At 39.3% G+C, this 15,547-nt stretch overlaps 1 protein-coding gene across 4 annotated transcripts in view; it reads right to left on the reverse strand.

Annotated features, from left to right (window-relative positions):
* The window catches only part of Chic1 (cysteine rich hydrophobic domain 1), a 98,751-nt gene that overhangs the window by 25,875 nt on the left and 57,329 nt on the right, over positions 1–15,547 (reverse strand). For all 4 annotated transcript variants that reach the window (XM_077107223.1, XM_077107224.1, XM_077107225.1 and 1 more), the window contains exons 7-9: positions 6,233–6,374; positions 2,678–2,747; positions 364–447 (exon numbers count right to left, since the gene is read on the reverse strand). In XM_077107223.1, the coding sequence (XP_076963338.1) occupies positions 6,279–6,374 (96 nt within the window). In that variant the 3' untranslated portion in view covers positions 364–447; positions 2,678–2,747; positions 6,233–6,278. The remainder of the gene's footprint in view (positions 1–363; positions 448–2,677; positions 2,748–6,232; positions 6,375–15,547) is intronic.

Consider the following 15,547-nt stretch of genomic DNA (forward strand, 5'->3'; position numbering starts at 1 on the left):
AGAGAGCAATGGGAATAGGCATATCTGTCAAATTATAGGACTTACTCCTATATTTTAGATATTTGAATAGTTTGTATATTAACCCCTTCCATGTCCGTATCTACAAAGAGTTTCTGCCGAGCTGACTTATAGAATATCCTTTCTATCAGGAGAATTCTACCATTTTATCATTTATACTACATTCTATTTCTTTAAAAATATCCCCCAGCAAGGGCTGGGGATGGGAATCAGTGATAGAGCACTTAACCTGGCATGTGCAAGGCCCTGGGTTCAATGTCTGGGTCTACACACAAAAAAAAATAAAGGAAAAAAAAAAAAAACTCTCACCTACTTATACATTTTACATAGTGGTTCAGCCTTTACCTGTTCATCCACAAAGGGGCTAATCTGTATTAAGATCTGTTCCAAAGATGTTTTTAGGTTAATTTTCCACATTGGTCAGTGAGTCTAAAAGAAAGAAGAAGAAAAAAAAAAAAGACACTCTGGTTTAGTGAATAACCTAAATATAGAATCAGAAGACATGACTTCCACTACTGCTCCGCTGTGTAACTTCTGGGTATAAAATGAAGCTGTTAGACCAGGAAGCAAGAAAACACCACTGACTACAATTAAAATCAAATTAAAGCAAGCTTATTATGGATGGGCTGCCTCTCCAGCTGCCTCTCCCAAGGAAAACCTCAGGAACAAGACAACCCTGCAGGTTTCTTGCAGCCCAGTTTTATAGCCCAGAAAGTTACACAAAGGGGGGTTACAGATAACAAAACTCTATTAGTTTACATTTTTGCTGGTCCCGACATCAGAATTTATGAAGGTCATTAGAGCCTCAGAGAGGGTCCTTATCTGGCCAGGGAAGGCCAAGAGTGATGAGGCTTCACTAAAGTTTCAGAGAGGGCTGCTATCTGGTCCAATAGCCAGGCATGGGTGAGTTCAAGGCATGGGCAGGCATTGCAGTTCAGAATTTGCAGTAATTTATAGTAAAGCCGAAATTAGCTTTTCATGGCTTTGTGGTTAGATGGCTCCCAATTTTAAGAGAAAATCAGGCTGGGTCTATCAAAGGCCATAACTATAGGCAAGTATTATGAACTTAATGGTGTATACTTAAAATGGTTACAATGACAAATTTAATGCTATGTTTATTTTACTACAATTTTCCAAAGTTTTAAAGACCCAGGGGAGTGCTGAATAAAGATTTACAAACACAGAATTTGGTAAGAGAGCCCTATTCCCAAGCTTGGAGATGGACTTGAAAACAGCAGCTCATTTTCCTAAAACAGTTTGCTGGTACTAGAGCTGGGGATTTTTTTTTTTTTTTTTTTTTGCTGGACCTTACCCTAAAATGAGAAAGCATCAGAATCAAATGCAGATATCATAAACATGCTAGAGTTTTCAGATAAATAATTTAAGACAACTATGACTAATATACTAAAAGTTCCAATACTAAAAGTAGATAACATGTGAGAACACAAGATCAAAATAATCATACCAATTCTCTTTTCAAACCACAACACAATGAAACTGAAAGTCAAGTGCATTAAGGAAAACTGGAGAATTCACAAATATATAGAAAAATCAAACAATACACTCCAGAATGAATGAGTCAAAGAAGAAATCAAAAGGGAAACTAGAATATATCTTGAAACAAATGAAATAATGAAAAAAAAAAAAGCAACCCGGCAAAACTTATGGGATGTGCAAAAAGCAGTAGGGAGAGATAAGTTTATAGATGTACATCTGGAAGAAGTGTCTTAAGTTCACCACCCATCTAAACATCTATACATATAGGTGGTGTGCTTATCTGTACAATAAGAAAACATTGGTAGAAAGGAAAAAATAAAGATTATAGCAGAAATAAACAAAATAAAGCACAGAAAAAAAATTAATGACGCTGTTCTTAAAAGATTGGATTAGTTCTTACAGAAATGGATCACAAGAAGAGGCTGCTACAGGGCTGGGGATGTGGCTCAAATGGTAGCGCGCTCGCCTAGCATTCAAGGTACACTGGGTTCCATCCTCAGCACACACAAAAAAAGATGTTGTGTCCAACGAAAATGAAAAAATGAATATTAAAAAATTCTCTCTCAAAAAAAAAAAAAAAAGAAAAGAAAAAGAAGAGGCTGCTACATAGTGAGACTGGCACTTCACTTGGTGTCTATTATACATGTATGTCCTTCAGCACTCAGCTATTTCTCTTCTCCTCTCTGTCATGAGTTGATGCTGCATGAGGCCCATACTAGTAAATGCTAGCATCATGATCTTGAACCTCCCTACTCCAGAACAGTGAGCTAAAGGATTTTTTTTCAAATATTTTTTAGTTGTAAATGGACAATATATTTACTTTTATGTGGTACTAAGGTTCGAACCCAATGCCTCACATGTGCGAGGCGCTCTACCAGTGAGCTACAGTCACAGGCAAAGGATTTTTTCAATTTTTAAAATATGAATAGATGGACACAATATCTTTATTTTATTTATTTATTTTTATGGGATGCTGAGGATTGAACCCAGTGCCTCACATGTGCTAGGCAAGCTGTTTACCACTGAGCTACAACCACTGCCCCAAGGATTTCTTTTTTGATAACTCCCAGCCTCAGGTATTTTGTTGTCATAACACAAACCAGATAAAAATAACTCTGGTGATTCAGGGCTGGGGATGTGGCTCAAGCGATAGCGTGCTCACCTGGCATGCGTGCGGCCCGGGTTCAATCCTCAGCACCACATACAAACAAAGAGGTTGTGTCCGCCGAAAACTAAAAAATAAATATTAAAAATTCAAAATAAATAAAATGTCCAGACTCCTCCAAGTGTTCTATACATTCACTGTAACACCTGTCAGAATAACAAAGGTATTGTTTTTTAATGAAAATAGCAAAAACAATTACACAATTCATATGGAATCATGAAGGCCCCTGAATATCCATAACAGTTTTGAAAAAAGAGCAAAACTGGAAACTTCATATTCCATGATTTCTAAACATATTATGAAACTATAATAATTAAAGAATAGCTGGGTGCAGGGGCATACACCTGTAACCACAGGCTGAGGGGGGAGGATCAGAAGTATAAAGTAGGCCTCATAAACTTAGTGAGACCCAGTCTCAATAAAATATAAAAAAGGGCTGGGGATGTGGCTCAGTGGTTAAGTGCCTCTGGGTTCAAATCCTAGTACCAAAAAGAGTATTGCAATGGCATACATATAGATATACAAACCGATGAAACAGTAGGGACCTTGGAAATAATGCCATTCAGTATGATCAACTGATTTTGACAAGGGTCCAAGTATACATGATAGGGAAAGGAAATTTTCCTGGGGAAAACTGGATGTCCACATGCAAAAGAATAAAATTGTACCCATCTTATACTATACCAAGAACATGAACTCAAAATAGATTTAGAAATTAAATGTAAGACATGGAACTGTAACTCCTAGAGAAAACAGAAGCTTCATGACAGTGGCTTCGGGTGATGATTTTTAGACTGACACTAAAAGCACAGAAAAGAAAAGAAAAATGGTCAAGTGAGACTATATCAAACTAAAAAGTTTTCTCACAGCAAAGGAAAGATTCAAAACTGAAAAGTCACAAAAGGGGACAATCTACATAATAAGCAAAACTCTGTGTAGATACCTATACAAACTATTCATATATAAAATATAAGAGGAAGTCCTATAATTTGACAGAAAAAAAAAATATAGCAAATAACCCAAATAAAAAGTAGGCAAAGACGGGCTGAGGATATAATATAGGTCAGTTGGTAGAGTGCTTGCTTCGCATGCACAAGGCCCTGGGTTCAATCCCCAGCACCACACACACACACACACACATATACAAAAAAAAAAAAAAGGAAAGGAACTGAGTAGATATTTTTCAAAAAAGAGATAAATAGCCAGCGGATATATCTAAAGGGGCTCAACTTCACTATAAAGCAAACGTCAATCAAAGCAACAAAATACATCTTTTAGGAGAGACTTGCAGATAGATTTTCAGTTCAGGATGAACAATAGCACTAACTGCAGATCTGGGCAAAACTGGTTTCGGTCAGCAAAAACAGGAAGAGTGGATTTACAGCAAACATGGACTTATGGTGCCATCTAGTGGTAAAACAGGGGAAGTGACTGCCATAGGCTTAATATAAGTCTGCTTAGAATTTATGAGACAGACATACATAAAAAATTGGTTCTTTTTAGTTATATAATGACAGTAGAAGCCATTTTGACATAATTATACAAGCATGGAATATATCTTGTTCTAATTCAGACCTTAGAACTTCTACTTCCCCTTCAATCTCCCCAGAATATACCTGAAGAAGAAAGGCTACTGTATCTGGCTGCCCCTAATCTAGGAGGTACTGGAAAGGAATAGAGATCATAGGGTAGAACTGAACTCCAACAACCCAAGTACTGGGAGATGTTTCTTGCTTGGGGAAAGTTGAAGGAAAAAAATCCAGGGATTAGAATTAAAACATGACCCCAGGCCACCCTAGAGAAACCTAGCATTAGACTGGGTCCCACAACCCCTGCACTCAAGCTGGCACACATGGAATGAGCCAGTGGAACTGTATTAGCCAGGCAGTCAAGGAATTGTCAGTACCACCATTGCCCAAATTGAGGCAGAAGACTCCAATGACTGCGAATGTGCTAGTGGCTGTGGGACTCAGGTACAAGAGCATCAACCTCATTAGCCAAGGGACTGCCTCCACCATCCCTCCCCCAACCTTGGGCACTGCAATGATCCCAAAGCCAGTCCTCACAGAAGGAAACTATACTTGCTCTAGCATCAAGGAGACACCTGTGCCCACTGGGAGGTACTTGTGTTTCTGCATGCCTCTCTGCCAAATTAAAGATAAACTCGGGCTTAGGCTGCTATATAGTGGTGAAATGGTTATGGGAAACAAAGAAAAGCAGCAGCCTGCTGAGAATTTCTGAAAACCAAGCCAGGTTCCAAAGACTGGAATGAATACTGAATCCTTGAAATGCACAAATAATGAGGAATGCCGAAAATCATTATGAACGGACAGGGAACAATGCTGCCACCTAATAATCAAAATAAGGAACCGGAAATGGACCAGATAGTAACCAGTATTGGTGAACTCTTATATAATCGATTTAAAGAAGCTGTTTTATAGAGGCTCAGTGACATCAAGAAAGGAAAACTATAGTCAAATCCAGAGAGACAGAAAGTAGATCAGGTGTTTCCAGGGCCCTTTAAAAAAATAGGGACTAACTTTCTACCTGGTATGGGATTTCCTTTTGTGGTGATGAAAACATTTGGAACCTGATGGAGTTAATGGTTGCACAAAAAGGTGATTGTGCTAAATGGCACTGGATTGTACAGAGTTGAAAGGTGAGTTTCATATTATATAGATGTCAACTTATAAAAAGAAAGGATACTCCAGAAAGATATGGTATAATGGGGTATATTATAAATTTTTAACTTTATTTAGGAGTAATTCCAAAATAAAAAATTACAAGAAAACCTTAATGTAATTTTATCACATTAATTGGTTAAACAAGAAAATTTCATGATTATATCAACAGAAGAAAAATGATTACACAAAATTTAATACCCATTCATAAAAAAAGAAAGAAAAGAACAAGTTGGTCCCTGTGGCACACACTGTAATCCTAGTGGCTCAGGAGACTCAGGCAGGAGGATCAAGCAGGAGTTCAAAGCCAGACTCGGCAAAAGCAAGGCACTAAGCAACTCAGTGGCTCAGTGGTTAATCACCCCTGGGTTCAATCCCTGGTACCAAAATAAATAAATAAATGGTTTTACATTTTCCAAAAATGAAGTCCATGATAACAACCCCTGCATTATAACATTAGAGTTTCTCTTTTCTCAAACTTGTTGGTAGTCCCTTGATTTATATTAAATGCATATACATTTGAAGCCAAGAGGTTGTCTAAGTGGAAATAGTTTGATTCTCTTAAAAATAAAGCCAGGAGGGCTCAGTGGTAGAGCGCTTCCCTGGCATGTGTGAGGCACTGGCCATGTACACGATGCAGAGTCACATGGGTAGTATAATTATTTTGAATAAAGCAGGAAGAAAAGAGTTGCCTGGGTCATTCCCTCCCCCAAGCAGATTGCAAAGAGATGCCTTTTGCTTGGGGGAAGGAAAAAATTTTCTGACACCTAAAACCCAGCACCAGAACAGCCTTGATAAAACCCAGTGCCAAGCACAGTCCCCAAAGGTCCTCCCTGATGTTAATATCTGTGGCCTGAGCCAATGGGCTTACCTGAGGTCCACGGAGAGCTGTGCTGAGAGGGACTACAATTTTTGGGTCATCTTCCAGTTCTTGCTGAACCGCGGAACCGTAGAATCATTGAACTGTTGAATGGCCTCACAGCCAGCGCACAGCCAGCACTGCGCCACAAGAACTGCAGAATTCGGCAAAAACAGTTTGGGTTAGCTAACACTAAGAGGGAAATAGCAACACAGTAAAACTAGACTTAGGCTGCCATCTAGTGGCGGCACAGCAGAAGTGACCACAGACTCAAATTGCTTAGAATTTCTAGAATGGAACATAAATAAACCAGATTATGAAGACTAGAAGATTTAATCCTTCAATGAACAGATAATGTTACAATAATCATGACCTCACCTAATGGTTAAAATGAGCTACCATTTTTTTTGCGTTGGTCGACAGATTATTAAATACACTACAATTGTACCTTATTCTGAAATTTTCAAATCATTCACACGTAGACTTAGTAAAAATGTATGCTATAGAAAACCATCTGTGAAACTAAAATGAAAATAAAAATCCAACATAATACACACAAATTTAACTGCTGAACTGTTAGTTATATTTTAATATGCACAGGTCATTTGATTTTCTTATATCTGGCACCATGATTAATATTGTTAATGTTAAAATATGAATACAATGGCGGGAGTTGTGGCTCAGTGGTGAAGCACTGGGTTCCATCCTCAGCACCACATAAAAATAAATAAAATAAAGGTACTGTGTCCAACTACAACTAAAAAAAACTTTAAAAAATATGGATGCAAAAATGTTTACCAATGAAACTAAACAGGCCAAACATTCTGTTTCCTACAGACCCTTTTCTAAATCCACCCTTTATGGATTCTCTCTTTCTTTCACAGAATTAGTTGTTCAGACTGGTAGGGCAAATTTTTTAATATTAAACTGTTTTAAAATATCAATTTTTTAGTTGTAAATTGACACAATAACTTAATTGTATTTCTTTATTCATTTTGTGGCGCTGAGAATCAAATCCAGTGCCTCACAAGTACTAGGCAAGTACTTTACCCCTGAGCTATAGCCACAGTCCCCAAGAACTATTCTTTTTTAAAAAATACTTTTAGTTGTAGATAGCACCATATAAAAATAAAACAAAGGTGTTATGTCTAAGGATTGAACCCAGTGTCTCACAGATGATAGGCAAGCGCTCTGCCGCCAAGCCACAACCCCATCCCAAGAACTGTTCTTAATAACCAGAATGGGTGAATTCTTGGATGGAGAATTTAAAGCAGCTGTTTTTAGGAAATCCAATGAGTTTTATAAAAATAATAATCCTTTTTTTCTTTTTCTTTTTTTTTTTTTTTTTGGTACCAGGTATTGAACTCAGGGGCACTGAACCACTGAGCAATACTGCAGCCCTATTTTGTATTTTATTTAGAGACAGGGTCTCAATGAGCTGCTAAGAAAAAAAAAATTAAAAGGAAAGAAACAGGCCTTCAGTATCTCCCATTGACAAAGACAAAGAGGTCTCTGGGTTCGACATTTAGTAATGGCACATATGACTGAGTTGATGCTACTATAACTTAGAGAAGTCCTGTCTCAAAATAAAAAAAATAAAAAGGAGTCAGGGGCCCTGGGGCATGGCTGTAATCCCGGCGGCCAGGGAGGCTAATGCAGTTGGATCCTGAGTTCAAAGCGACTCTCTGCAACTTCAAGGCTATAAGGAAAAAGTGAGATGCTGTCTCAAATACAAAATAGGCCTGGGGACCCTTCTCAGTGGTAAAATACCCCTGAGTTAAATCCCCAATATAAAAATAATATAAAGAAAAGAAAAGAGGGCTGGGATTGTAGTTAAGTGGCCGAGCACTTGCCTAACATGTGTGAGGCCCTGGGTCACCGCAAAAAAAAAAAATAAAAAAAAATAAAGGGATTGTGTCCCTCTACAACTGAAAAAATTTTAAAAAAGAAAGAAAACAGAATAATTTGATCTCAAGACTCAACAACAGGAGGCTAATTACTTCTGGAACATCGCCAGGCCTGAATATATGCTAGGAGATGGAGAAAAATGGCCACTGGATGCAGCCTAACCCATAATACTATTTTTCAATTGCCAGAGGGAAGGAAAATCAGGAAAGAGGTACAATGCACCTCCCCCACGGCTGCACCTCCCCCACAGCCTGCCCGACCCAACCCGCAGCAGCCTACCAGCAGCAGTCCCCCAGCCCTGACCCGCCAAAGCCCCCCAGCCCCGCCAAAGCCCCCCAGCCCCGCCAAAGCCCCCCAGCCCCGCCAAAGCCCCCCAGCCCCGCCAAAGCCCCCCAGCCCCGCAGCCCCGACCCGCCACAGCCCTCCAGCGCCGACCCGCCACAGCCCTCCAGCGCCGACCTGCCGCAGCCCTGCCATGGCCATGATGGACCAAAAAAATGTTAGTTGGAATCCTTACTCATGGCCCATCTTTGACCCGCCACGCCGCGGCCGACCCCCACGCCACGGCCGACCCCCGACTTCCAAATAAACGTTAGATGGAATCCTTACTCATCCCCCCATCTTTCAAATCTCCTTAAGCTAGGGTTGGGACATTAAGCAACTCAGCGGAGGAGCTGGCTCTAAATACAATACGCAAAATGGCTGGGGATATGGCTCAGTGCACCTGAGTTCATTCCGCGGTACCAAAAACAAATTTAAAAAACAAATCCACTGCTGGGGATATAGCTCAGTTGGTACAGTGCTTGCCTTGTATGCACAGGCCTGGGTTCAATCCCCAGCACGCACCCCCCAAAAAAAATCCCAACCTAAAGAGTTAAAAGCAACCCCCTCCCAAACTCCCCAGTCCTAAACCCAAGGAGAACCTGTTTTAGGCAGCCTTTTTCACTGCAACTAATTAGAAAAGAAAAAGCTTATTTTGGGACTCACATGTTCAGAGGTCTCAGTATTGGGAGCGAGAGGAGTTCAGTCCTGAATGGAAAATCCATACTGGAAGGGTAAGGCACCAAAATGGACAGCAGGCACAGGGAACACAGCTCCCACAAAAGACCCAAAGTCCCGCCCTCAAACAAGCACCTCCTCCATCCACACCCCATCTGCCTACAGTTGCCACCCATTTAAACACTGTGAAAGGTGAAACTCTGCTATCTCAATCATTTATTGCAGGACACCTTATATATAGACAATAACAGACCAAAATAATGAAGACCCAAAACTTTCTCTGAACCCAGCCTTTCTTAATGTAGAGCATGGCTCAACATACCCTAGTCCAACTGCTGATGAAACCATTTCGCCCAAGAATATCTAAAACAGACCAAATAAAATTAAGGCGAATTTGCAGATGACCTGGGCAAATATATGGAGACATTTCAACACTTAACTGAAGTGCAGTGGCACCACATCCTCCACAAAAAATCTTAACTGGGCTTCTCCAGAAATTTTTACCATGGCTGATTTTATGACCCTCAGTAAAGAGTTCAATGTATATAAACTTCCTATTTTCCTGTTGCCCTGTTTGACTTGGCCACTGGCCAGGAAGAAACCAGCACTCTAGGTGCTTTACTAGTTTTTCAAAAATATTTATCCAGTATAGTAGTTTGTAGAAATGTTACCCATTTGGCTCCATGGTAACAGCTGGCGGCAGGGGAGAAAGGGGAGAAATGGCTTTCTCCTTCTCAGGTGTTGTCCTCGAAGAGTTAACTTGCACAGAACAGTGAAAGAAAAAGCTGCTTTTATGTGAACTTCTGCAGACTGTGAACTTCTGAGCCCCTCCCCTTACATGCTGGGTATAAAACTCTGAAACTCCATGAACTTGGGGTTCAGGGGATTGATTGATTACAGCAAAGGCTATACCCTCTGAATCTGTCTGCAGCCAAATAAAACTGTTTCCTGCTTTCTTTGGTGCCTTGCCTCCTCTGTCCCTACAATAGAAGCATTTACCTTACTTTAGAAAGACATATCTGTGATATTAGGACATACTTTAACCCCTTCAAAAAAACAAGAGTGACAGATTCAGCTAAAAAAAAAAATCAAGATCAAATGGATATCCAAGATCATATATCTCCTGGACCAAAACCATCCTAGGAGTCACTGCAGTCCCTACCTCAATACCTGACTGGGAGTATACAACAGAAAAAAATATAGAAAAAAAGAGAAATCATTTCTTGGTCAGGTTAAATTAAAGATTAGGATGAAGTCTATTAAGCCTGTAAACTATACAAAACTGGCATCAGTAGATCAGAGGGATTTTAAAAAAAACCCAACCCCACTGGGCGCCAAGGCTCAGAGGTAGAGCATTCACCCACCACGCAAGAGGCCCTGGATTCAATCCCCAAGATTGACAAAGAAGTTAAAAAAAAAAATACAGGGGCTGGGGATGTGGCTCAAGCGGTGGCGCACTCGCCTGGCATGCGTGCGGCCCAGGTTCGATCCTCAGCACCACATACAAACAAAGATGTTGTGTCCACTGAAAAAACTAAAAAATAAATATTAAAAAAATTCTCTCTCCCCCCCCCCACTCTCTCTTTAAAAAAAAAAAATACAACCTGTGAAAAGTTAGAGATCTTTTGGCTCACTCCTTGACAGCTCTCTGACATCTCTAGATTACTGAACAGTTGGCATTATGCTGCTTGGAGCATTGTCTGAATTAGAGATCAGATAATGAGATGATGGGGCAGTGGGAGGTGGTTCTATTCTTAACAATGCAAAGATAATTCAAAGAAAACAGAATAAGAAATACTGGAGAGGGAATCAGGCAACCTTTAACTTCAGTTCCAACTCTGCCATTAAAAGCAAATCCCAACCTCCCCTCTGGAGACAGTCATTTGTATTGGAATTGGTGACCTCAAAGATCTTTTTGATATCTATAACATTTTATATCATTCTATAATATGGTTCCCAAAAGCTTAAAATTAAATGCAAAGAATTGGTTAGAATATCATGTTCATGAGGCCAAACCAGTGAATTTAGATCCTCCATGCTTTCCCTTGTTCTATGAACACTGTCCTCTTAACCCTTGCCAGTAATCTCACAGATATGAATCACTGATCACACTGAGGCCGGAATCAATGTGTTCGGGATACATTCTCAAAAGTGGTATAAAAATGCCACCTGAATATTAGGAAAACAAGGCATAAGCTGCTGAAAACCGTAAGGTCAGTTTGCTGGAGGACAATTAAAAAGATTTCAAAGGAAGCAAGACCCTCTTAAGAGGCTGTTTGTGGCTGGGGCTGGGATTGTGACCCAGTGATAGAGTTCTCTCCTAGCATGCATGGGGTACTGGGTTCGATCCTCAGCACCACATAAAAATAAAATAAAGATATTGTGTCCACCTAAAAATAAAAAATAATTTTTTTTAAATGAGGCTATGTTTGGGGCTGGGGCTCAGTGGCAGAGTGCCTACTTAGCATGTGGGAGGCACTGGGTTACATCATTAGCACCACATAAAAATAAACAAGTAAAATAAAAGCATGCTGTCCAGCTACAACTAAGAAAAATTTTTTTTAAAATAGAGGCTATGTTTGAAGGAAAAAAGCAAGTGGCAAGGTAAATTAATTAGTAATCTATAGCAGTACATGCCACTGAGGTTTGCACACAAATGTGGAATATTCCAAGAAAACAAATGGAAGCCTGATAGTGGTAGGTGTTCCATCAATTTAGCTCTCCTGAGAGGGGATCCCTCCATTTACCACTGTGCCCTGTGGCTACTATGTATTGAAAGGTCCTGGTTGACAGCGATATTCTCTCCTTCATTTTACACTATTGAAACTTCCATATCCATAATCTCATACATCCTTATAATATTCTTCAAAGGCAAGAGTTACTATATTCATCCTATTTCATAAATGCACCAAAGACTCAAATATCAAAGCTAGTCAGATGTGGAGCCAGAATTTGAATCTAGACAGTTTCATTCCAAGTTGAGCACTCTCTCTGCAAGACCACATTCATCTACCTTAGAGGCAAAGTTTCACTAAAATCTCCAAGGATTCCCTACCCTACTCTTTATCTATTAAAACTTTACCAACATTAGGGATTTACCTTTCAAAAATCCCCTCTGCTATCTGTTTGAATTATCATTTATTCTCTAAATATCTACATTGCTGCCCACCTTTCAGCTGTGAAAACTCTTGTGAACTGTACACAGGTCAGGATACTTTCTTAAATAGTTAAATATTTATTTTTTTAGTTTTGGTTGGACATAATACCTTTATTTACTTATTTTTATGTGGTGCTGAGGATCGAACCCAGGCCGTGCATGTGCTAGGCAAGTGCTCTACCGCTGAGCCACAATCTTAGCCCTGATACTTTCTTTGACTAAAGAAATCAGAACTGGATTTTCAGCTACCTCAGAGGTCTGCTGGGGGATTGGATTTCCTTCTTCCTTCTACCTTCTACCAAATAAATCAATTCCAGTCCAAACTACTTAAAACATATATTTTAAAAAAAAATCACACACCAAACTCAGAATACAGAGCTGATTTCAGGAAACAAGTCATTTGCTATTTATTACACACACACACACACACACACATATACATGAAGTATATGAATATGTATCATAAGCAGTATATTATATCAAAATAACATAGTAGTGGTGCAAGCCTATAATCCCAGCACCTCAGGAGACTGAGGCAGGAGGATCGCAAGTTCAAAGAGAGGTCCTAAGGAACTCAGTGAGACCCTGTCTCTAAATTAAAATACAAAAAAAGGACTGGTGGTGTGGTTCAGTGGTTAAGTGCCCCTGAGTTCAATCCTGGGTACAGGGGGTTGGGACACATAGTAGTTAAGATCATAATCTCTGGAGAAATAGAAGTAGAAAAAATGCTTAATGCTGTATCTGGCACATATTAATGGCCCTGTAGGTAGTAAGTGAAAGAATATCCATAACTTCTATCTTGGCAAAGTGGGTTTTTCTGGCCTTTTGAATTACTTTTAGTTATATATACTGGGGTTCATTCTGACATAATCATACAAGCATGGAATATAATTTGTTCTCATTTGGTCTTCAGTACTTCACCCTTCTCTTCCCCTACTCTATCAATCATTTTATATATATATATATATATATATATATATATATATATATATATATATTTTTTTTTTTTTTTTTTTAATTAGTGCCTTGTAGGTATACATCAAGGTGAGATTCTAACTTTTGTATGGTCAACATGCCTAACATAAGCAACAGCAGGCAATCCTGACAAAGGCACTGGATTTGTTTACCTATAAATTATGAAATTATTCTTCATTAGAAGCATTAAAACTCACTTGATATTGTTCCACTCCTTTCACATTGCCTTACTCCATCGTAATAAATCTATTAGACAGGTCTAATCATTCCTACTTTACAACAGAAATCAAGGTTAAGTAGTTAAATACCTTCCCAAGATTATCTATAAAAGGAAATGGCAGGCAGGAAGCATAAAGACACTTTTACTAAACCCAGCGCTCCTTTCCTGGAATCATGGCTGCTGTTCGCAAGTAAGAGACAGCTATCCTACAGGAGTGAGAAATAACCCCACAGGGACCCAGAATACAGCAAGTTAACAGGGGAGGAGGGAATGCATTCAGAGTATCTCACAGGTGGAAGTCAAATTTAAAAAACCATCAAGGGAAGCAGTAAGAAAAGTTGGCACTGAAGTCTGTGGTTGATGTTTGGGAGAGGGGTGTAGGCAGTTTGTTTTCCAGTCTAACTGTTGAAAGTAGAATGGTCAGTGCAGCATTTGCTAATGTTTTCTGTTTTCTGTCATAAAAGGATCCTCTGTCCTATTGGTAGTTGCTGGGCATGGCTGTTTCATCTCCCCAAATTTTTGCCAGCACCTCACCCCAATTAGCAGCTCTAAATGGTATATTTATTTCTAATTCCTGCTCCTAAATCTCCCCATCTATGCAGAGTAAGACAGATATAAATAGTTTGTTATATCTCCCAATATATTTCAAGAGTCATAAAGTCTTCATACCCTTTTATTCAATAACTGAATTCTCTTAATAAGCATCCTTTTCATCCATCAGACCTTCCTACAGGACCTTTCAGCAAACACTGACTTCATTCTGGTTGCAGTGTCAAAGTGACACTTAGTCTGAATTTAGCCTATTTTTGAAATAGTTTTCTAAATTTTCCTTTAAATTCACATCAGTTTGGTTCAACATAGTAAGAGACAAGAAAACTAATCAGTAGTCCTATCCAAATAACAACAACAACAAATGCAGGTTTCATAGATTGCCACCAAGAGATCTTACCATCTTGGCAGTATCACCCGTGGGAAATAAGGAGGCCAATTCTCCTTTGGGTGACTGATTCAATATGTTATAGGTATGAAGTTAAAACCCACTTACAGAATAACATGTTGGCGTTCTTTGCTTGTGGCAGCTTCTTGAGGAGGAATAGTGATGCAGGTATTTTGTTTGGAAGCCTAGTCAGTTACACAAACACTATTTATCCACCATCGCAAAAAGACCTTCTAAGGCAAACGGAACTAAATATACTAATGTCACAAGAATCATCTAAGGGGAACTCATTATGCCAGAGTTAGATGAGACTTTAGAGACCATCTCTGCAGAATCTCAGGGATCATAAAATAACGTGCCCACAGCCACCACATAAAGTCGCTGAATGAAGCTGTTCATTTGTAAAACACTTCCATTACACACACACACACACACACACACACACACACACACACACACAAACGCATGCAGCTCCTTAGTGCACCCCTAAGCCATAGTTTAAAGAAATAAATAGCTATTTTCTTTCTCGATTTGGAAATACAAGGGTTTGAGAAATATTTTGCCTTTCTTTTAACTATGCCATAAAAAAATATATAACCTAAATTTCAGAGAGAAAAGGGACAATAATGGTGAACATGGTAAAACAAAATAAATGCTCCATCAAAGAGGGTCAGGCTGCTTCTCAGCTCTAGCTGACTGATGTGATACAGCAAGAGTCTTGTGCAGAAATCCACGTGCAGGATTTCTTTGAAACAACAACAACAAAAAAGTCAGGAATCTGGACTCCTATGTGAACTCTCTTACTTTTCAGTGCTGGCAATTACTTCAAAAGGTTTGAAAAGGGCTGCGGGTTATGGCTCAGTGGTAGGGTACTTGCCTCACATGTGTGAGGCACTGGGTTCAATTCTCAGCACCACATATAAATAAGTAAATAAAAATAAAGGTGTATGAACAACTAAAAAAGTATTTTTTTTTTTTTTTTTTAGTTTTCGGTGGACACAACATCTTTATTTTATTTATGTGGTGCTGAGAATCGAACCCAATGACCTGCGCATGCCAGGTGAGCGCGCTACCGCTTGAGCCACATCCCCAGCCCTAAAAAAGTATTTTTAAAAAAGGTGTGAAAAAATT

This window comes from Callospermophilus lateralis, chromosome X, assembly GCF_048772815.1.
Source record: "Callospermophilus lateralis isolate mCalLat2 chromosome X, mCalLat2.hap1, whole genome shotgun sequence".
NCBI classification, from domain to species: Eukaryota; Metazoa; Chordata; class Mammalia; order Rodentia; family Sciuridae; genus Callospermophilus; species Callospermophilus lateralis.